The sequence below is a fragment of the Aplidium turbinatum genome, chromosome 11 (assembly GCF_918807975.1).
Source record: "Aplidium turbinatum chromosome 11, kaAplTurb1.1, whole genome shotgun sequence".
NCBI classification, from domain to species: domain Eukaryota; kingdom Metazoa; phylum Chordata; class Ascidiacea; order Aplousobranchia; family Polyclinidae; genus Aplidium; species Aplidium turbinatum.
Window position 1 is genome coordinate 19034129 of NC_137482.1, and position 22340 is coordinate 19056468.

General features: G+C 39.6%; 1 protein-coding gene across 1 annotated transcript in view; it reads left to right on the forward strand.

Annotated features, from left to right (window-relative positions):
* Positions 1-16476, forward strand: part of LOC145779377 (anaphase-promoting complex subunit 1-like) — a 35950-nt gene extending 19474 nt beyond the window's left edge. Inside the window, exons 19-42 of the mRNA XM_082590954.1 lie at positions 418-494; positions 776-990; positions 1593-1827; positions 2133-2231; positions 2632-2727; positions 3169-3237; positions 3754-3865; positions 4441-4522; positions 4901-5027; positions 5476-5660; positions 8036-8225; positions 8549-8692; positions 9031-9163; positions 9479-9639; positions 10024-10111; positions 10290-10385; positions 11192-11292; positions 11649-11748; positions 11963-12145; positions 12812-12949; positions 14174-14291; positions 14855-14952; positions 15279-15456; positions 15860-16476. Coding sequence (XP_082447080.1) covers positions 418-494; positions 776-990; positions 1593-1827; positions 2133-2231; positions 2632-2727; positions 3169-3237; positions 3754-3865; positions 4441-4522; positions 4901-5027; positions 5476-5660; positions 8036-8225; positions 8549-8692; positions 9031-9163; positions 9479-9639; positions 10024-10111; positions 10290-10385; positions 11192-11292; positions 11649-11748; positions 11963-12145; positions 12812-12949; positions 14174-14291; positions 14855-14952; positions 15279-15456; positions 15860-16191 — 3357 coding nt within the window. The 3' untranslated portion in view covers positions 16192-16476. The remainder of the gene's footprint in view (positions 1-417; positions 495-775; positions 991-1592; positions 1828-2132; positions 2232-2631; positions 2728-3168; positions 3238-3753; positions 3866-4440; positions 4523-4900; positions 5028-5475; positions 5661-8035; positions 8226-8548; positions 8693-9030; positions 9164-9478; positions 9640-10023; positions 10112-10289; positions 10386-11191; positions 11293-11648; positions 11749-11962; positions 12146-12811; positions 12950-14173; positions 14292-14854; positions 14953-15278; positions 15457-15859) is intronic.
* The last annotated feature ends 5864 nt before the right edge of the window (positions 16477-22340 follow it).

The following is a 22340-nucleotide window of genomic DNA, read 5'->3' on the forward strand; positions in this document are numbered from 1 at the left end:
CTTTTTGAAAGCAAAATTTGGACGTCAATTAACGGATAGGTTGCGTTGAAACAGCATATCAAAAAATAGTTGATTGCTTGCCAGCTGAGTTCTATGGATTTTTATGGCATTTGTGATGTTTTGTAATACTTCCTCTCTGCCGGGCCAACACCTTTTTTGTCCCTCATTTGATTCCTTAAATGCCCGTTTATCACTAAAGGAAATTTTAATCTAGTGGCAGAAAGGTTTTGTCTTATTCCACGCGGAAATTGCTTGCTGGTATACTTTATAGGTTTTGCACGAAAATTATTTTTCAAGCACAGGCATTGTTTTTGGATAGCAAAAGCTTTTTGTGGATGCATTAATTTTGTGGTAACACGATTTTGTTAGTCGTCGTAGTTTAGCTTCAGACTTCCTATATTTTGCTTTTTGCTGTAGGTCTTTGATTGCTTGTTCAACCATACCCAAACGCCATCTCTCACTGTCCTGTCACCTCTCATGAAAACCACGTTCAGGTCAGTTGAAAGAATACTCAATTAGTTAACGGAAACTTTTAAATTACCTTCCGACACGTCTTAATTCTACTCTCTAACTACTGTAGTTGACAAACGAAACGCGCAGTCATCTTTAAGGAAGAATACAGCTGATCTTTTTATTCTTTTGCAACAGTTTTTTGGTGTCTCGCTGAAGACACATCTTCTTGCTCTTTTGTGTCGATAAATGTCGTATTTCTACATTGCACTGTATGTTGTGTTCCGCATACTTATGTTGTTTTTCTATCAACTGGGACATTCAGCCACGGAGACCATGGTTCGGTGAAAGACAAGCGTTTAAAAGATGAAGGAGTTCCTCCAACCAACAGAGTCCTTTGTTACATGGTGGATGCTGGGATCGATACCACTGAAATGCTCTCATGGCCTCCTGGTGTTCTTCTCCCCATCCAAGAATCTTTGAACAACTCCTGTAACAGTCCTGATCTTAGCCTTCCAACAGCTGCCTTGAAGTTATTGGGTGAGCACTGAGCAGCCGAATCATGATCATTATTCAACGTTGTCAATGTAAATTCTTGGTAAAATTTATTTTAACCAATGCTTGTTGGCTGAGAAAATCTTTTTCCCCGGACCAAGAAAACCTCTTTGAAAGCAATCCCGACGGTTTTGCAAACTTGTAGAGGTTTCGAACCACTGACCTAGGCCCAGTCATTGAAATTTACAATTATTTGTCTGCAAAGTTTTCCAACCAATCCACTGGTTGCCACTAAATGGGGAGGCATCATGATAATCTTGATCTGTTAAACATTTTTGGCCAACATGTATTTTTTCATAAACGTGCACAATGCACAGTAAGTTTGTTTGTAAATGTGTATCCTCCGTGCTGTTTCAGTTTGGAAATGCGTTTATTTCACTGTGCTGCTTTTATCTTTGGATAAGTTTGAAGTACTTGAATTTGAGAGAACTATCCTGTTGAAACATCAACAAAAAAGCGATGAGTTATCATTGTATCGGCTTTAATGCGCAACAAACATTAGATTAAAAATAACAAGAGCAGAGAGATATGTACCAGTTTGGCACAAAGTAATGCCAATGTCTCAAAAACTCATCATACATCTTCAGGAAGAGGAGACTTGGTCTCTCAAACTCATCCGGATGCTGGAAAATGGCGAGAAGCAGGATTGTGTCCCAGCACCGATCCTCTCCGTTTTGCATGGACGGACCAGGATGACGAAGCAAAAACAAGTGAGGAGACAAATGAAAAGGATGAGATCATCGCTGTCTTGGAGAAGGATGACAATGAAGAAGAAAGTTCCTCACCCACAACCTTGGACCCTACAGAGGATAACGTGACCAGGCAAGTTGAAATTGTCTTCAACTTCTTCATCTTTCCTTTGAAAGTTTCGTATGAAAAGTTATTTTTGGACTACATTTCATTGGAGTCAGATGTCCGGGCAATCCTCGAGGAGCCACTTGATGGTAGAGATCTCCAGCGTTGACAAACCAACTTGGAGAAAAAGTCGGACAGTGGTAGAGTATGTGTTTTGCAGTCTGTTCCTTTGCACCACATTTGCATGTCGCAGAGTTAGTTTGCTCTTATGTAACATTTTCGTCAGTTTGATTTCCACACTTTCTCACACCAACTGTGAACTTTACTTGCAGACTGCTCTTTCCCAACGACCACCGCATTGCTGACGCGTACAACCTTCTCAACTCCGCCCAACCGACCAAAGTTGTACTGAAGGAAGCACCTAGCATGGAGTAAGTTTTGTGAGTTTTTAATGATCTCATTTGACGTTGCAACTGTCATATTGTCTCACACGACGACGCCATCCGTTCAGAACTACATTCGGAGAGCTTTAAAAAATCTTTTGCACTGTCGTATTTTGTTGCATTTTTTAAATGTTTTTACGATAAAGGAAGAATGTGATTTTTGGTAAAGAGGTGATTTTTTTGAACCATAACAAAATAAAACCTAGCAACCACACGGCATTTAACATAATACAATAACAAGAAAAAAAAACACACACATATATTTTCTTGTTATTGTATTGTTTAAATGTCGTGTGGTTGCTAGGTTTTAGATGAAGAATACCGGATGAATTTGTTAAATGAATGAAGATTTTCGACATTTTATAATTCTTTATGCGTGTTATTCCAGCGACCGTGAGTTGATGGAGCAGAAGGAAGCGAGGCTTCTGCAACTCTTGAACCGCTCTTTAGCGCTGTGCGTGGGCAGAGGCATGCTTCAGTACAGGTGAGCTTATCTCAGTGGATGTTTGAATATCTAACTGTTTTGCAAGGATGAAACGACGAGGCATTTTTTTCTTATTTGCTGATGCTATGTTGGGTTTATCATTTGCTACAATAATATTGTTAAGTTATGCAAAATGTCATCCTCCAAGTTATTTCACCACTTAAAATGAAATTTATCAAATCTTGTAACGAACAGTAAGCGTGCCGATAGTGTGTTTCTCGGCAGCCGATCATAGCAAGAATTGATAGCGATAGACACCGTATTTAGCCCATGAGGCTAAGCTCATCAGTATCGCACCACTAATTCATGCTACAAGGGTATTCGACCACCGCCTTACCGGTCAGTTTAACTCTTATCTTTGATATCTATCGCGTGCCGATAGTAGTTAATACGTGGAGAAGTCGCACCAGTGTAGGTCTAGTAAACGTCGTCTCTGTTCAGAACCCAGCTCCCCTCCTCTGTTGAACCCATCAGCTTTCACGAACTGGACCTATCGGGAAGAGACAACAAGTAAGTTGTGCATTTTAACATATTTTTACGTTGATATAACAATATATATGTTCGACGTATTCAAAGAGATAAACAATAAAAACTTCAATTGTATACACGCTTCCATCAAAAGTTGTCCTTGTTACGTCGTTTCAGTGTCGCAAGATGTAAAATGGCTACTTTGGTCGTTTCGTAGCAAAATAATTTCATAAGAATTCAAACTCTGTCGCAACTTTTCCATACAAACTCCGCTTCTCACACGGAGGACTTAGGTTCGATTCCAGGTGAAGTTGTTATGGTTGGTTATACTCTGTACCGCTTGAGAAAGACTGTTTTGCTTATTTCCGGGGGCTTTGGACCTTCTAACATACTCCCGGCCGCTGAAGCTGACCGTTAAGTTTCCGCTTCTTGGTGTAGCGTCAGCGCATGTCAGTTTGCTCATCCGGTAGGTGGCACTAAACAAAAAGCTGTTTATGTATTCTGCTGAGACTTCTTTTTTGTGATTTTCTCATTTGTTTTGTTCATGTTTCCTCACAGCAACGCCACAGTTAGTCTGATGTCAAGCAACATGGATATGCCGTCCGACCTGACAGACTGGCCGGCTTTCCACAACGGTGTGGCTGCTGCTTTGTCCATTCAATCTGATGAGGTAGTCACTCGGTCAACAAAAGTTTTTGTTCATGCATTGTTTCAACGTAGCCAGACATTGAAATCATGTGAACCAGGCAACTTTTGCTGTAAAACGATTTAAACCACAACTTATGCTGTTTGGATAAAACGAGCAACAAGTGTTAAGAATAGGTTTTGACGGTTTATTACTGACAAATTTTCAAAACTCAAAACTGACATTTTTAAAACTGAGTGACAAATTTTCACACTGGTAAATAACAAAACACGAAACATTGTGATTCTCTTTGTTGTTTTTTTGCGCTTCATTTGATTGCAAGCGAATCAATGTATTTTCTATTTACTTCAGACTTTGACCTCTATATTTAGTTTCTTGAAATAAATCCATTGTCAGTATCGTTAAGCAGAACATTTCATTTAATAAAGAACTGAAAAACGCAGTTTATGGATACTTTTTGTTGCTGTTTTACCATCAACTGTTGTTGTGATATAAACGTTTGCTACTTATCCTACATGCGATATTGCCGTTTTTGATGAGTCACTTCATGATTTTATGATTTGATTTTGCAACAAGTTAACTTGACGTTGTCTGACCAGAACACGATGTCATGGGTTCATCTTGGGGAGGAACAATCCTCCGCATCCGGGACACGACACGGCACCCCGACTGAACATGCAGGTATGCTGCATTGTACACAGTTACAGTTTATCTTTGAAATTCGGTATCTTCATCACCCTGCAGTTTGGTCTACGAAAGGAATTATTTCAACCAACAAACGCTTCTTTCTTTTCCTTGTTTACTGTTGAATTAAAATGTCTAGTTGGCAGTTAAAAAACCCACTGTTTTGATATTGCGTTTATTTTTACCAGTAGCCTACATACCAGTCCCTTTTGTATCCTTAGAAGACGTTGGATCATCCTAAAAAGAACGACTTCCTGATTTGTTTCTCTTTGATCTATTCTAAACTGATATGTTTAAATTTTTGCGCTTAGGCACTGCTTAGTGAATGTAATCCAATATCCTCCCTGCCTCTTATTCCCGTCATTTCCTCGACAGGGGCGCTGTTCGGTCTCGGGTTGAACCATCATCTGCAGGAACTACAGACACTGAATGTCCACGAGTATCTCCAGAAGTCCCATGAAATGACCACCATTGGTCTGCTGCTTGGCTTAGCAAGCGATAAGTAAGCGCAAGTTCACCCGATTCATGCCGCCATGTCATTTCGCAACACTTTTTAGTGATACTGTGTTTTCATATTTACATCCGTAAAACTTTTAACTGTCTATTGACCTATTTTCGTATTTTTCATTACTACGCTGTTGTGATATTATTTAATACAAGGTGTTACTTATAGTTAAAATAAAACTAACATTTTATCACTAAATTGAAAAAAAATCAGCTTGATTTGCCACTTTTCTACTTCATTAACGCGATTGCAAAGCTACAGATTTTATTGAGCAACAATAAACCCACTTTGTCACAACAGAGACATTTTCAATCATATTCGTGCAAATGCTTTTCAACACCAATGCACAACATTGTTTCAGTTTTGTCTCAACGCTGAAACAGAGGATATAAGGCCACTCTTTTGTAAACTGCTTTAACAGCGTCAAGACCTTTGTTGGTTACAGGTGCGGTTCATGTGACTCGGCCACCATGCGATTGCTGAGCGTGCACATTTCCGCGTTGCTGCCCGACACATCGACGAGCCTAGACATTCCCTACCGCGTTCAAACCGCTGCTGTCATGGCGGTCGGCTTCCTCTTTCTCGGATCTGGTCAACGACTTGTCGCCGAAGTCATGCTGAAGGAAATCGGTAAGGAAGTTGTCGACAAATAAGGGAAAAGTTAAAGTCTTCCAATCTCTGCTCAGATAAAATGTTTAAGGATCCATGAATTTGGGTGCTACCGAAGGATTTAATATCAGTCAATAAAATCAATCAACTGTATAGTTTATTGGTGTTGGCATAGTATGTGGTCTGCGTGTATGCTTCATGTATGCCACACACAAAATGACCTATTGTAATGTAAATAGATCAACTCCTTTAGATTGCTATAGATAATTTTGCGTGCAGTTTATATAACATGCTGACACCGTTTCAATTGATACAGCTTCCGCCACATATTCTGTTTGAATAAGACACTGAGCAAGATATCTTTAAGGTTGCAAAATAGACATGTTATCAAAGATAGCTTAGTTTGTTGATAAGAAGATGTTGGTATGACATATCTTTGAACAGAATTATACAAACGTGTTCTTTATAAAAACATTTACTGTAACAAAATCAGTCTGGAACATGTACCTGTTTCCAACTGACTAATTTCAATTATTAGAACATTTGGCCGAAACCTATGAGAACTGCATATGCATTGCAACTGTGTAAATTCTGCCCTCATGGAACTTAGGTCACGCTTCCTGTTAACAAATGCCATACTTACGTGAAATGCATTGTAACTGTACAAATTCAAAACCTAAATTCTGCTCTCACGGAATTTACCTTGCCACATCCTGTATTTTGGAAGCGACATAACTGGGCAATTTGTAAAGTTTTCGCAAACATAAATCCCACCGTGATGTTACCTTTAAAAAAGCACTGCATAAGGAAATAAGGCGGGGAATTGAAAAGTACTTGTAGCGTATATAAACCGAAAGGATTTCCATTTTTCAACGACTCTCGAACGGACAGACTGCAGGCCTTAAAACTCGTATTTTTTTCCGACAGCCATCGTGGCCTACCGGGAGCTCCTTCTCTGCGGCCAAATCTGCGCGCTTGGAGGCCAAAATACAAATAACGATAGCATAAGTAAATAGAATTAAACTTGCTACAATGCTAAAATGATCATTTAGCGTTGTTGAAATCTGGGCGACGTCCTGCAATAGAATCGTCGTACCACGTTATAACTGCTTTATCGGGATTGTAATCCGGTATTGCGGGACCATCTAACGACACTAAATTGTTTCAGCTGCTCAGTAAATTGTTTCAACTGCATTACCGAATACCGCCTTTCATAAAACCTGACCATTTATACCGTTATGATGTCACAATTGAGGGTGTGAAGTCACTAACCCATAGCGGGAACATTTCTCAACTATAAAGACACGTGTTTTCTCCTCGGATGTCAACTAGTCTAGTTCTCCTTGTTAACAAGGATTCAATTTCCGCCAACATTGCATCGACATAAAAACGACAATATTGCCAGCCGATGTTTTCTCCTCGGATGTCAACTAGTCTAGTTCTCCTTGTTAACAAGGATTCAATTTCCGCCAACATTGCATCGACATAAAAACGACAATATTGCCAGCCGATGTAAATTAGCACTTTGGATTAACACTTTGTTAAAATAAAACGTGAGTACTGCTCTAGTATAATCATGCAAAAAAATCGCAAACCTGCGACTTGTGGTTTCACGTCACGGTAATTAACGCTAGTATTACTTGTGCATTCCCGCACAATGGATGTGAATGCGAGTCGCGCGTTGGCCTAATGCGCTCACTGCGTTACAGCTGGTGATCGCAACTGGATATATTCCATATATACAATAGCAAATGTTCCCGCACAATACAACAGTGGGGATTATGACGCGCTGACCTAATTCTGCGTCACTCTTTGATACTACATATTTTCGACAGTTAATCCACGATCATTCTGTTGCGAAATTAAATAATTGGTTATAGACAAGATGAGCATTTCATAATTTCCCGAGTAAGAGCTTGTAACCGTGATTGTCGTAAAATACATTTAACTTTAATATATCGGACTTGTTTGAATTGTAGGCAATCATACTCTATACAGAACTAACGATACATTTACCATACCCTTAGACAGAGACACCCTAAATTAATCGTTTATACTAGAGACTCAGAGTCTCTTAACAAGCAGATAGCCTACACGAAAGAGGAAGAACCAGCAAAAAGCCCACAAATCTGCTGCATGGCCGCATGGTGAGAGCGTGGTACGGTGCTTGAAAGGGTGCGACACCATTCAAAAGTGTGCGGCTGTGTCTTTGGCAGGACACTTAAAGCCATGCCTGAAGGTGGACACTAAGATTGGCTTCCTTGTCTTCCCGCCTACTTAATCTAATCTTCAACTACTGTGCGTAAGCTTTTAAATGAAAAAACGAATCGAAAATTCCTAGGCTTCTCGGTTAACCAGGTTCATCCCAATGCATTTTATCTTTATTTCACTTTCAGACAGCTCCCCCGTGTGCGAGACAGAGACATCCATCGAGCGAGAAGCATACTCTCTCAGTGCCGGGTTCGCCCTCGGCATGGTCACGCTTGGCAAAGGCGAGAAGTTGCAGGAACTTTCAGATCTCAACATATCTGACAAACTCTTTCATCTGATGACTGGAAAGCATAAGCGGACCTCTATAATGTCAAGGTATGACGTGTCGAATCACGTGATCGCAAGGGACAGAGACTGTGACTTGACGCAGTGTTTATTTTGTTGTATTAATTACGCGAGGATTAACTGGCGCAGTATGTTTTCATTGCTTGATTGACTTCTATTCTTGTAAAGTTTCTTGTTGTGACTCCGCAACTACAGATCCCGTTTTCCAAAAAAATATTAACTTTCTTAGAGTAAAAGTTCCTCTAAGAGTCTAGTGAATGATGCAAAGCGACAACTGAAACCAGGTTGTGAGTTAGACCATCCAGGTTGAATCTTTCGATAGCATCCATTGGAAACCTATCATTGTGTTTCAGGTACGCCGACGCGTATAGTCCCAGCCACTCCACACACAGCAACAATTTCAATCAAATACTGGAAGGAGATCGGGTAAACACTGAAGTGACTTGTCCTGGAGCCACTGTAGCCCTTGCGCTTATGTTTCTCAAGACAAATAACATGTACTGTACCATGTTTTTTTATGGATTGGATGTTAATTTTTCGTTGTTACTCTCGTTTAAATCTCAACTCGTTGTTATTTTTCCGCTATATTTCACTTAATTATTTATTCTTACATTTGATTCATTTTGTAAGTTGTACAGTGTACACCCAGCATAAAAATAATTGCTTTTTAGAAAAGTTGAATTCTTTATTGACTGGCCCATATACTGTAAAAACTTAGCTAATTGAAGCATAAGAGACATTTTGCCACGTTCGTTTTATGGAAGGCGACTCCTACAATCGACAGAGCTCATTTTCTCAAACCGCTTTTCTGATACATCGTTGTCGTTTATTACAGGGCGGTCGCTGATTGGTTCATCGCTGCCGACACGATATCGCTGCTGGAGACAGTGAAGCCACAGCACTTGATGCTGCGCACAATGACGAGAGCCCTCATACTTTGGGATCAGATCATTCCTTCAACGGATTGGGTAGGTGGGGATTCTTAGACGGGGACTGATTCAAGTCGCGCAGTTGCACAGCACTTTCAAAGAACAACCTTAAATAGTCGGTGGTTGTTGTTGAGATGCGTTACTACTTGCGTTAGTTTACGGGGTTGAGTTACTTCCAGCCAAACTGCCACAACGAAGCTTTAGCCGAGGTTTGCATTTCCAAGATAAAATAATATTGTAAAAGTCGATCGGTTCGTAAATTTTCTGAATTTGAAGTTTATCTGTTAACTTGAACGTTATTTCTATGTTATTTAGTGGTAAGTAAGATGCAACAAATGTTTGCTCTTTTGGCAGATTGAAAGTCATGTTCCAGCAGTAATCCAGTTGCATCTGGATAGCTCCGGTTTACTTCACACAAACCAGCCAACGAGCGACCAATCACAAGTCGACGAACACACGATATTACAATGCCACGCTTCCATTATCACTGGAGCGTGCATTGCTTTGGGGCTGAGGTTGGTAGAAAAAATTTGAAATCGTAAAGAATTTGTTCTTTTATTATATCCGAGACATAGAGGTGTGGAGACGCTCTGGGTGCACTCCTAGCGTCCTCATAACAACTATCAAAAAAAGGCAAACGACATTTATCGGGCATGTCTACCGCAAACGCGGAATTGAATACTCAGCAATGATGGGGCGTCTTCCTAGTCAGAGGCTCCGGGGGCGTCCACGTTTGGAAATCTTCAAAAATCTTTCAACGTGGACAAACCAAAATTTTGAAAACTTGATAAGGACTATGGACAATCGATCGTTGTGGAGACTCATGGTAGCCGACGCTTTATTCAAGCATGGCCGATGATGATGATTATATCCGCAATGTTTAAATCTTTTTTTTGCAGATTTGCTGGCTCACAAGAAAAGACTGCCTTTGACACTCTGCTTCATTACGTGCAGTTCTTCATGTCTTTGTCAAAACAACACTTGGAGGTGATGGCTGATGACTCTCCCTAAATAGCCAATCGGTCGTTTTTTTACATTGGTTCAACGTCTGCAGACGTACACATAAAACAAATGATTTGCTCTACGGGATAGTTTATATAATTTGATCCTATCATTGCGGAGCATTAACGCAAAAACATCACATAAGAAACACTCGCTATCGCAGATCGTTGGTCAGCGTTTGTACGAGACCTGCCTGGCATCCTCCCTGATGGCGATGTGCATGGTGGTAGCTGGGAGTGGGAACCTCAAAGCCTTACAGGTTGGCGCTGGCTGTCGTCTTTCACAAATTGTTTATAAGCTAAGCCAGAGGTCACAAATTTTTTTGACTGTGAGAAGAGATGCTTTCAGGCCGGATATCATTTTGTTTGCACCTTGTGCTGCTGATTCAACAGGGGGTGTGATTTCTGCCAAAATTGACACGTTCGGTCGTTGCAGGCGAATTGGTTTCAGAGGATAAAAACTCCTTATTTTATCACAAACTCTCAGAGTCTCATAAACTTAATGTTATCAAAAATAACTATTTTCTAAAACTTATAATACAAAACAAGGTGGGAAAACGGCAGATTAAATACTTAAACCTCACCCGGCGTGAAGTTTTGGCAGGATCATATTCAGTACTATTTCACTTTTTTTGCATAGTTTGACGGCCTGGTGACAAACCTCCCGGGCGGCCTTATGCCTTCGGCCGTAGCTTGGTGGTCAGCTGACATATTAACTTTTTTAAATTTAATGCTGAAACTGTATCAGTAGCATTGTTTAACTCTCGTGTACAACTTGGCTTCTTGTTTTTATGTTTTGTCGTCATTACTCAGACAGCAAATCAACCGCTTTTTACATTGATTCAACGTCTGCATACGTTCAATCAATGTAAAAAACGGTTGATTTGCTGTCTGGGTAATTATGGCTACACATTAGAAGTGTAACCACAAATGCTTTCTCGGCCAATGGTAATTTGTCACTTAGCTTAGATGTGATCGGGTTACAAGAACGTAGCTGTTTTAATCATCTTTTGGATGCAAATAGACGTTTAGTTTATGTCATACAGACGCTTTTGTTGCTTTCTAGATTTGTAGATACCTTCATTTTTCCGTTGACAACGAGATCAGCTACGGGATGCAAATGGCCGCCCATATGGCAATGGGATTCCTCTTCCTCGGTGGATGCAGGTCCGCTTGTTCGAATTAGGGCATTTAGAAACAACTTTTTAGAAACGAAACCAAGGCAAAATACTCTGTTTCAAACACCGCTCACCTGTGTACTGTCTTTCCCAGGTTGTGTGATACCCAACCCAAGGAATCCGATTCACTAATTTCACCCGCACACTCTTTGAATTTTGATTTGTAACATTATTTTTTCTTGGAATGAATTTCTATGTTTGAGCACATTCGTAGTTTAATAGTGGTGTTATTACCGCTTTCATAATCCTGTTTCAAACCACCTTTCCCACCAGACATTTCCGTATGAAAAACAGTTTCCTTGGGCAGCTGACCGCCTTTGTTAGCTCTACATCTTTTCATTGCAGATACACACTCGAGACATCCAACAGAGGGGTGGCGGCTCTCCTTGTCTCAATCTTTCCAACTTTTCCCACAAAAAGCTTCGACAATCGATATCACCTGCAGGTGTTTTGATGCTTTCATTTAATAATGTGTAAATTAATTGTTTGTTCACATTTTTTACTACATGCAGATTACAGGATGAACGAGTTACAATCTTCGCTTTTCTTTTGTCGATTTATCATTATGTCCAAAGACGAAATCAATCTTTTTTTAAATTAACGTTGTTATTTTGTTCGAAAATATGTTGCATCAATGTCTGACAACGAAATGTTACCAGGCTTTCAGGCACATGTACGTGCTGGCAGCAGAGAAGCGACTTCTTGTTCCAATCGACGTGTCAACCCAGAGACCTTGTTACGCTCTGGTGGCGCTCAGCTACGTTCCCACCAGCCAGTCCGACCGGGTCACAGTGAGGACATTGGCGCCTTGCTTGCTACCGGAGTCCCGCTTCCTGCAATCGGTACTTTCAATTGTGCTGTTTATAATTTTTTGTTAACAAATATATTGTCGAAAATAAGTTGAGAGACTTATTTCCACACTTGGAGATTCTTTTCCGAAAGCTTACGCTGGCTAGTTTGTCCGCTTTTATTTGAAGAGTGAATTGTTCCATCCTCTTTGAAGTCGGCTGCTCAACTACATAAACCGTTGCTGTTTGTTTTTGGTGTATCTTTATGTACAAGATCGCTCCTTATCGCTTGAGGTGAATTTTACCATTAGGGAAAGTCTTGTTCGTCTTGTGATGAAGACACTGTTAGATTTTCAAACTGAAATCAAGGAAAGGAACTCGTCATGTAGCTTTGTTGTAAGTTGTTCATTGACTGACGTCACACAGCAATGAGGTTAAAACACGCGTTTGCGTTCGACCAACGCTAGCTCCGATGTCAATTAAAGCGCTATTACTGTTGCTCCGTTATTACAAACGTTGCTCTGTCCAAGCCTTCAAAAGTTGATATTTTTATCGTTTTATCTGACGACGTTGTAGCAATAAACAAAGTGGTAACTTTTGCCAGCTAGACCATCCCAGCTAGCAAAGATCGTCCTTTTTTGCATTGATTCCATGTTAAAAAGACAAGTTTTGCCAACTAGACCAATGCTCTTTCACTCTATGCAGTAAGTTTCTATTCAGATCGTAGTGGATGACATGCGCCACCTGCCGATGGAAATATGCGTCAAGAAGCAGCTAGACAAAGTCGAGCAAATACTGAACGACGGCATGTACGTTCAATTGAGGCCAGGACGCCTGTCTTACATACAAGACCCCAAGGTGTGTGATCGTTATTTTCAGCTGTTGGATTAATAAGAACTTGTGCTTTCCTGTTAACCCATTAATGCCCAATGTTGCGGACTGATGTTCCAGTACAAGTTTTGTCTTATGTGTTAAGTTTTGTTACAAAAATGCTTTATTTTTATTATGCCGTGATCAAGTTTTGACTGTTTACTTTATGAAATATGACTAGGCTTGACATAACTAGCTTGTGTTGATGCCAATTATTTCATTTTTTGAATTACAGTAAGACTAATATTGACTGTACCAACAGTTCTTACTTTTTACTAAAAATACATGTCGGCTGCATAGCCGAGTGGTGAGAACACTGGAACGGCAATGGAAAGGGCGCTGGTTCGACACCGCTCAAGAGCATGCGGCTGTGTCTGTGACAGGACACTCAAAGGCATATCTCAAGGTGGACACAAAGATTGGCTTCCTTGCCTTCCCGTCCACTTAATCTAAATCTTCAACTACCGGGCGTAAGCCTGTATACGACAAAGAAGAATAAAAATACATTGGAAGATGATGGAAATGTGTAACAAACTTAACTTAAATGCCCAGTGTATGATATATCATTGGCCAAAAAAATAACACTTTAAAGCATTTTTTTTAGAAATGATTGCATACAATGTGTATCAAAGACTATTTTGAAAAAAGTTACCAAATGGATTACAAAAATTGTAATTTTTAAATTTTTTCGAATTTCGGGCGTTAGTGGGTTAATGGAATGAACTTGCGATATTTTCGTAGCTTCTTTGGTTGCTTAATGGGAAGCTATATTTTTGTACTGAAAAAGCGCTTTTGGATCCTTAGACCTGGTAGTGTCGTATACTTTGGAGGCTTTGAACCACTGGCCCTAGCCCAGTCATCGAGCTTGGCTTCTCTTAGCTGAAGCGTTGTTGCCTGCCCGCAATTTATTCCATACCCTCGATACAGGTAGAATACATGGTGATCTGATATTGAAGCCACATACTCAGAATCGAGCCACCATTGTTTGATGTCGACGTTCTTTTGTGTCCACACTGCCGTATGCTTACCTACTCAGTTGCCTGAACGGGCACATTTTTTTTCATAGTTATCATTTGCGTGATCAAATACATCACGATCACTTATAGCGCCTTGGCAGGTAGTTTTACTTTTTTGTACCACGAAAGTTTGAAAATTCTAGTTTTGCCATCAGTCTGAGAATTTTGTTGTTGAAACGCGGGCATTATCACACAGGGTCACTGCACCTACTTGTCGCGCGCTTCCAAGAGAACTTTGAACGTTTCAAGCAAACTTAAGCGCACTGCGCATGGTGGTGATTTGGCTAGCAAGCTTTTTGACTTGATGGAAAACTGTGAGTTCTTTAGATTCATTTAAAAACACTTTTAATTCAGTTGAGACAAATGTTGTTTCTAAACAGATTTTGTGTTTGTGGTGGGGTGTATTTGCGTTATTAGCAGATGCGTTGAGGATAATTTGGCTCTGGCACCAGTGTAATATCCGGGCCCTTAAAGTAAGATACCTTTAATCAAAACAACAAGACTTTTAAGAGGAAAATAGATATAAAATCAACGGTTAAAGAGATGGTTCTCCCCCTCAAAAAACAAACATTGTTTCCAACAAAAGAATTGGGTAAATGCGCTATATCTAAATAGCACAGCGGGGTTTCTTTAAGTTCTAGAAAGATTACGGGCCGCTAAAATTATCCGAGTGGGATAATTTGGGTTCAAAAGTACCTCTGGACCTTACTTTCAACGTTACTAACACTGGTTGCTATTCACAATAATTTTGATGTTTCAACCTATTATGATGTGGAGTGGCGTTATTAATATTGTGAGGAAGATTTTGAGATTTGTCACCTTTACCTTCAAAGTAACGTCATTTCATACGTCATCATCAAGATCTGCAATTTTTAAGGCTTGCAAAATGGTGACGCACTCTCTCAAATGATGTCGCTGTTGAAAGACCACTGCAACCATAGCAACACGTTCTTCCAGTACTTAAGTCTGCTCCAGGTATGTCACTTCTTGTTTTTGTGATATACTTTTGTGTGTGCTTAATTAACTTAAGACGCTGCCGATGCCATAGCAGCGACGAGTTAACGACAATATGTGATATTTTTTGTAGTGATATAGCGAACGATAAAGCCAAGGTATAAAATTATTGTATTTTTTTCTAAACTACTATCTTGCAGTGATTTGAGTGAAATCGCTATGAAAATAGTGCAGGTGCTACTGATTGGCCAGCCGATACTCCTCACGTAACTTATTTTCGATTTATCGAAAGGTTCTATATTTTTTAACGACAAACATCAATATTAAACGTCACGTTACGTCTCCAGATCTGTCATCATATTGCGAATGAAGTGTCGGCCGACGCGTTGTCGACATGGCAGATAAGGTTGGCCGATCATTTCCTCACCAGTTCATCGTCACGTCATCATTCCGAGGAATCATCGAGGGAGTTGGTGCTAGTAATCACCTCGCAACTCAATCATTATTTCGATCATTTTGTGGAAGGTGTGTTGTTGCAAATTCGACTTGAAGGTCTTTTATGAGAGTTTTGAAAAGTAGTTTAAGTTTCGAAAGCTGTTTCGGTTCGCTTTTAAGTTAATTGTGTCGTTTTCAGGAATATAGTAGCCGTGTTTCAAATTAAACTGATACTTTTTCGATTTTTGGTCTTACATGCCTTTCAACTTACACAATATTTCCTTTTATGAAGAAATGATGTTTGGGTAGGGGTTGAATCACAGCTTGTTTCAAAATCATCCCAGCAATTAAAAAAATCCAACTTGTAACATCGTTTTAATGTCGCCAGACGTCGAAGCAACGTTTCCTGACATGCGCTGCTGAAGTATGCATGGCGCACTGTGTGAAAAAATATTTTCATAGTTTCTGAAACAGTTTTATTTTTACTTTTCAGCTAACAAGTCGTTGATTGAAGCGGTTGTTTGCAATCGACGGATCGAGACCCATTCCAGAATTTTAACTCGTTCCCAGAGTTACCACGAAACTGAACAATTTCTGCTGGACGTTTACCCAACTTCAAAACTTACACAATTAGCCTGCTATCTTGTTTATAATTCCGTATCGTTACCGATCGGTAAGCCCAGCACGCCATCGGCATCTCCGACTAAACGAAAAGCGAGACATAAAATCGATGAAAATATAACGTCTACTTTATTGCGGTTAAAACAATTGAAAGATTTGGGCCTTCCCAACTCGGCTTGCTTTCAGATGTGGTCGTTAACATAAAATTTTCTTTGAAACCGACACTATACCGATTATCACCGTTTTCATCGGGATCGCCATGACCCTGTGCGACGAATTCTGAAAGCGAACTATAGATCGTTCCATTTGTTTATCAATTTTTTGTTTTCTGTTGGCAATCGACTTCATTCTGTTTGGAAGTAGGCAAATATGGGTCTTACGTCTTGTTTCAGCCTGTTGTTTTATCAGCGTCGCAGAAACGACTTGCGGTTTATTTCAAAAATATCAGGTCATCGTTTTGCAACTTTAAATAAACCCGTCTTTTGTAGACTGCACTGTGTTGCTATTTCGGATTCTTGCAGAAGAAATCAACATCAGAATATAAATTAGATTCATCAAATCTATTGTTTCAGACCAAGCCCAAAAGGTTCTTGGATGAATAAATACCTTTTTGTGCATCGTTTGGGACTCTTACAGGCGGTTTTGCATACTCGCAGAGGATTTGAAAACCATTGACTCAGGCCCAATTTCCTATTTGTAATGCGTAGGTCGCTGCAGCAAATGGAGTATTTTAACCGGTAGAGTGTGAGAGGTAGAGCCTGATGATCTGGTCTTCAGTGAGACCCGGCATTTGCCTCCGCTAGCAATGTCCATCAGTTTTTACAGCCTCCACTCTATCCTTCCCTGTTATTCTACCCAGCTATCTTGCACAGGCATACTCGAACGTTGTCCCTGCCTAGTTCGACGGTCACCGAACTTTTCCGACAAAGGGCCAGATAACTTCACACAAGAAAGAAATGATTTCTTATCGAGGTTATTTTCTACATCAAACTAAATTCCTAGCTTCCAGCCAGCATTAAATCCTGTAAAACTAATTTCAATCGATTTGTTAGTATTCTTTAAGCCTGAATGTTTTCCCTTTTACATATGTGGCGCTCGGAAGCACTTCACCGCGTGAGCAACAGTAGCTCAAATTCACCTGGAGGGTTTCCTCTGCTAGAATTCCCTTGATAACTTTTGTCATCTTCACTTCAATACCAATCTCTGCATTAGGCTGGCTCAAAATCACAAAAAAATTTTTTTTTTTCTTTTAAATCTTTCGTCAGTTTGTAATATTGTTCCTTTTGGTAAATGTATCTCCTATACCAAATTTCATAAAAAAACATTAACGTTTGACCCTGGTTTAAATTTTTTCAAAAATATTGAATTTTCGCTTATCCCTGAAACTGCTCACTCGCTATCTTCTAATGCACTCTAGCATGGACTTCTAAATAGTAGAACCTGGACTGGACACGCAGTGGACAACATGAGGCCAAACAGTTGGTACAACAGTGGGCCAACAGGGTTAGTTACTTGGCTGTTGGCCAACTGTTGTACCAACTGTTTGGCCTAATGTTGTCCACTGCGTGTCCAGTCCAGGTTCTACTATTTAGAAGTCCATGACTCTAGCATCTTAATGGACACAATAAGAGGCAGTAACACAAACTTGTAGCAAGCAAAGTGGTTTAATTAGCAACTCCATGAAGACTGACACGTGTAGGCATATTACTCTCGAAATATCGAATTCTACCACGTTTCAGACATGATTTTTTTTGTGCACCGAAGTAAATATCTACTGCTTTCGGTTTCTTGAATCATTTGATGATGTTTATCGATTATCACAGGCCAACAAAATTTTTTTTTATATAGGCTAAAGGCAGGACATGTGAGAGTCATTTTAAGGTATTCCAAGGCCCCTGATTCTGAAAATGCACTAATTTTTCTCGAATTGTCTCTAGTTTTTGAGTTAGCCAAGATTCCAGCTACCACTTTTGATAACTAAATCTTTAACTACTACAGTAGGTGGTAGAAATGGTTTTGATAAAAAAGCTTGACCTTGCTCCAAAACATTACTGAAGGTATTGAGGTTACTCTCAGTCATGCCCGTTTTCCTAGGTAACGCCTAGAACATCACACAACTAAGGCGAAAGAGCCATGTCCATTGAGTCCTGTCTTTGTCATGAGTTACCAAGGGGGGTGGGGGGGACTTGTATACCTGGGACTGGTATATAAGTCCCCCCCCTCCCACTCCCTTTGGTAACTCATGACAAAGACAGGACTCAATTCAATTTTTCATTTCGCCTTAGTTGTGTGATGTTCTAGGTTTTTCCGTTTTCCTATTGTTTCAAGCAAATCACCACTTGAAACAATAGAGGGCAAACAAAAAACAGAAATACGGTAGCAACGTCCACGCAATGACTGCCTTGCACACTTCATGTAAACATGATGTTCCAACTTCCTTCGAAAATGCTCACCGTACAGAAGTATCAATTTTCATGGTGATTTCACGGCTCTCTGAACTTCTTAGCCTTGAGCCCAGAAACGGGTTTGAGTGCAATGTTTGCATACTTTAGGAGGAACCCAGGACTTATCTTGATCACCCAGCTTCATGTCAAAGTAATAATAATGCTTGTTTTTATATAGCGCTGTATCTATCGCAGAATGCGTTACTCCTCTGCGTTGCCTCATGCAGTAAAATATATCTGGGTTGTTTGTACAGCATCCTACTTGTCAAAGGCATATTCTATTAGCCTATATGCCATTTATTTAGCCTATAGACCAGAAAAAAACTTCTTGCAGCAAAGACTTGGCATTAGCAAAGGCTTAGAATAAAATTTCGTTTGTACAGTATCCATTTCAGTAGGCCTACCTTTTCAATATAAAGCTGCATTCATAAATGCATGACTTTCTGGATAATTTTCCTGTGATGTCGGCCTACTGATTCACAACTGTTTTCATTAAATATTTATGTCTCCCTTACGTTAAAGTTAAACACAGTTCATTTCAACCTTTGCTTGCGTTTTGAACTTTTGTGCAATATGAACCAATTGAACTAGACAAGTGCAATTATGACATCATAATGGTAAACAGGGCTGAAAATAAGTACTTTGCTAATTGAAAGCAACGTCAACACTGGGTGAGACCTTGTCGCGGTGTTGAAGCTTGTGTACTACAAAGACCCAAGAAGCTGTACTGAACACGTTCAACGAAATCAGAGAGGTTCTTGGCGAGTAGTCAGACTAACATCACCCTCCCACCTTCCAACCTGCACTGGGCCAGCATGGAAGGCCATGGCCCAACACTCCCCAATGAAAATATGCCAATAAAGACATCACCTCCCGTTCCCGGTGGATCAACGGAAAGAGGTCCATCCTCAGTACCTGCAGTACGCAGGGATACTGTGTGCAAAGATGACTACTGCGTACAAACAAGAATACCCGTTCCCGGTGGATCAACGGAAAGAGGTCCATCCTCAGTACCTGCAGTGAACAGGGGTGCTGTGTGCAAAGATGACTACTGTGCACAAACAAATCAATGCACCGGTACATCAAACAACAAAAAACTTTTCATCGCAACATACAATGTTAGAACTTTGTCAGAAGAGGTTCATCTTACCAGCCTATTGGAAGAAATAAAAACTATCAAGTGGCATGTGATTGGTCTTTGTGAAGTCAGAAGAAAAGGAGAAAAACTAATGAATATCAAGGATGGCCATCTGCTCTACCACAAAGGAAGAGAAAACGTTAAGCAGAGTGGTGTAGGATTTCTTATCCACAAAAATCTGGTCAATAATGTAAAAGAATTTCATGGCGAGTCGGACAGGGTAGCCAGTGTAACTATAAAAATTTCGAAACGATATGATCTCAGGATTATCCAAGTATACGCCCCAACAACCCTCAGCTCTCAGGAGGAGATTGAGGCTTTTTATGATGATTTGCAAAGAACTCTCGACTGCCAAAAAACTCAATTTAATGTAATCATGGGAGATTTTAACGCAAAGATTGGTACAGGAAAAGAAAGTTGCTTTGGAAAATTTCCATACGGAACAAGAAATGAACGTGGAGAAAACTTAATCAATTTCTGTTTGAGCAACAACTTCAGCATCACAAACACCATGTTCCAAAAGAAACCACACCAAAAATGGACATGGAGAAGCCCAAATCATGAAACACATAATGAAATAGACTACATAATTACCAACAAACCTGAAATCTTCCAAAACGTTCAAACTCTTAACAATGTAAATACTGGAAGCGATCATAGAATACTGAGGAGCATTGTCAAACTAGACATTCAGAAAGAAAGAAGAAAGTTATTTCGGTCAAAAAACAAACCATTACGAATAGACCCTTTTCACAAATTGTCATTCCAGTTGGATTTGAAAAATCAGTTTCAAGCCTTGGAAGAGCAACCAATCAATTACACAGAAAATACAGTTGAAGATTTAAATAACAGTATTGTTATCAATCTTACAAAAACAGCAGAAAAGTATAGAGAAGTAAAGCCTAACAATGGTTCAAAACTGTCAACAGAAACTTTAAACCTTATGAAGAAGCGTAGAGATCTCAAGCAACCAATATCAGCAAGGAACAAAATCGAAAAAGCAGAACTTGACAAACTCATCAGTAAAAAACAAAGAAGAGACATAAGAAAATACAACTCTGATGTTGTTGAAGAAACAATCCGGAAAGGTCGAGGTTTTAAATTTGCCAAAAGGCAGCTGAGCTTGGGAAAAATTCATATGACTGGAATAAAAGAACAAGATGGCTCTATTACGAAATGCAGAAACCGGATAATAGAAAGAACAAGAGAATTCTATCAAAATCTCTATGCTAGCAATCAGGGTCAAGGGCCAGTCGACAACTCCATTGACAAATCTCAAATTTTAGCAACCATTCCAGAAGTAAATATCTCTGAAATAAAACATGCAATTGGTCAGATGAAACGAAATAAAGCGCCTGGTGAAGATAATATCACGCCTGACCTAATTAAAGATGCAGAAGAAACAATTTCATCACCTCTTGCCCATCTGTTTACGGAATGCATTAAAACAAGACAAATTCCTTCCAACTGGAAGAATGCCATCATCATACTTCTTCATAAGAAGGGAGACCAAAAAGACTTGGGAAACTATCGTCCGATTAGTCTTCTTCCAACAATTTACAAACTTTTTACCCGAGTAATTACCAACAGAATTGCTAAAGATTTGGACTACCACCAACCGAGAGAACAAGCAGGTTTTAGGGAAGGGTTTTCAACCATGGACCACTTGCATACTATCAACCAATTAATTGAAAAAACAAACGAATATAACATCCCACTCTGCCTTGGACTAATAGATTATAAAAAAGCGTTTGACTCTGTTGAAACATCAGCTGTCATTTCAGCACTGGAAAAACAGGGAATTGACCAATCATACACTCAACTTCTTAAAAACATTTACGCGGAAAATACATCTATAATTCGACTACACAAACACTCTGAACCATTTCAGATTCAAAAAGGGGTACGTCAAGGTGACACAATATCTCCAAAACTTTTTACAGCAACCTTAGAAGAAATTTTTAAACAACTTAACTGGGAAGAAAAAGGAATCAAAATTGATGGTGAATACATAAACCATTTACGTTTTGCTGATGACATCATCCTTATATCTGAGCAACCTAAACAACTACAAACAATGCTAAGTGAACTCAATACAGAAAGCAAAAAGATTGGCCTTCATATGAACTTTAACAAAACGAAAGTTATGTTTAACAAACTGGCAGACATCGGCAACAATATTCTTTTGGACGGAGCGACTATCGAAAAAGTTGATCACTATATATACCTTGGCCAAAAAATTACAACCAACTCCAATAAAGAAGATGAAATCAAAAGAAGAATATCACTTGGATGGCAAGCCTTCGGAAGAGCAAGTACGATATTTAAGTCAAAACTGCCTCTTTCCCTCAAGAAACAAGTCTACGATCAATGCATCCTTCCAACCGCTACATATGGTGCAGAAACTTGGAACCTTACAAAGAAATTAACATTTAAACTAAGAACTATGCAGAGAGCACATGAACGAATCATGATGGGTTTAACATGGAGAGATAAAAAGACTGCCGAATGGATCAGAAATCAAACGAAATTACGAGATATATTAAGCACAATCAAGAAACTAAAATGGTCCTGGGCAGGTCATATAGCAAGATATCAGGACAATAGATGGACTAAAAAATTAACAACATGGACACCACGAGAAACCAAAAGAAAAAAAGGAAAACCAAAAGTGAGATGGAGGGACGACATTGACAAACAATGCAATACAACCAATTGGTACCAACTAGCACATAATCATGTAAATTGGCATGAAAAGGGGAAGGCTTACG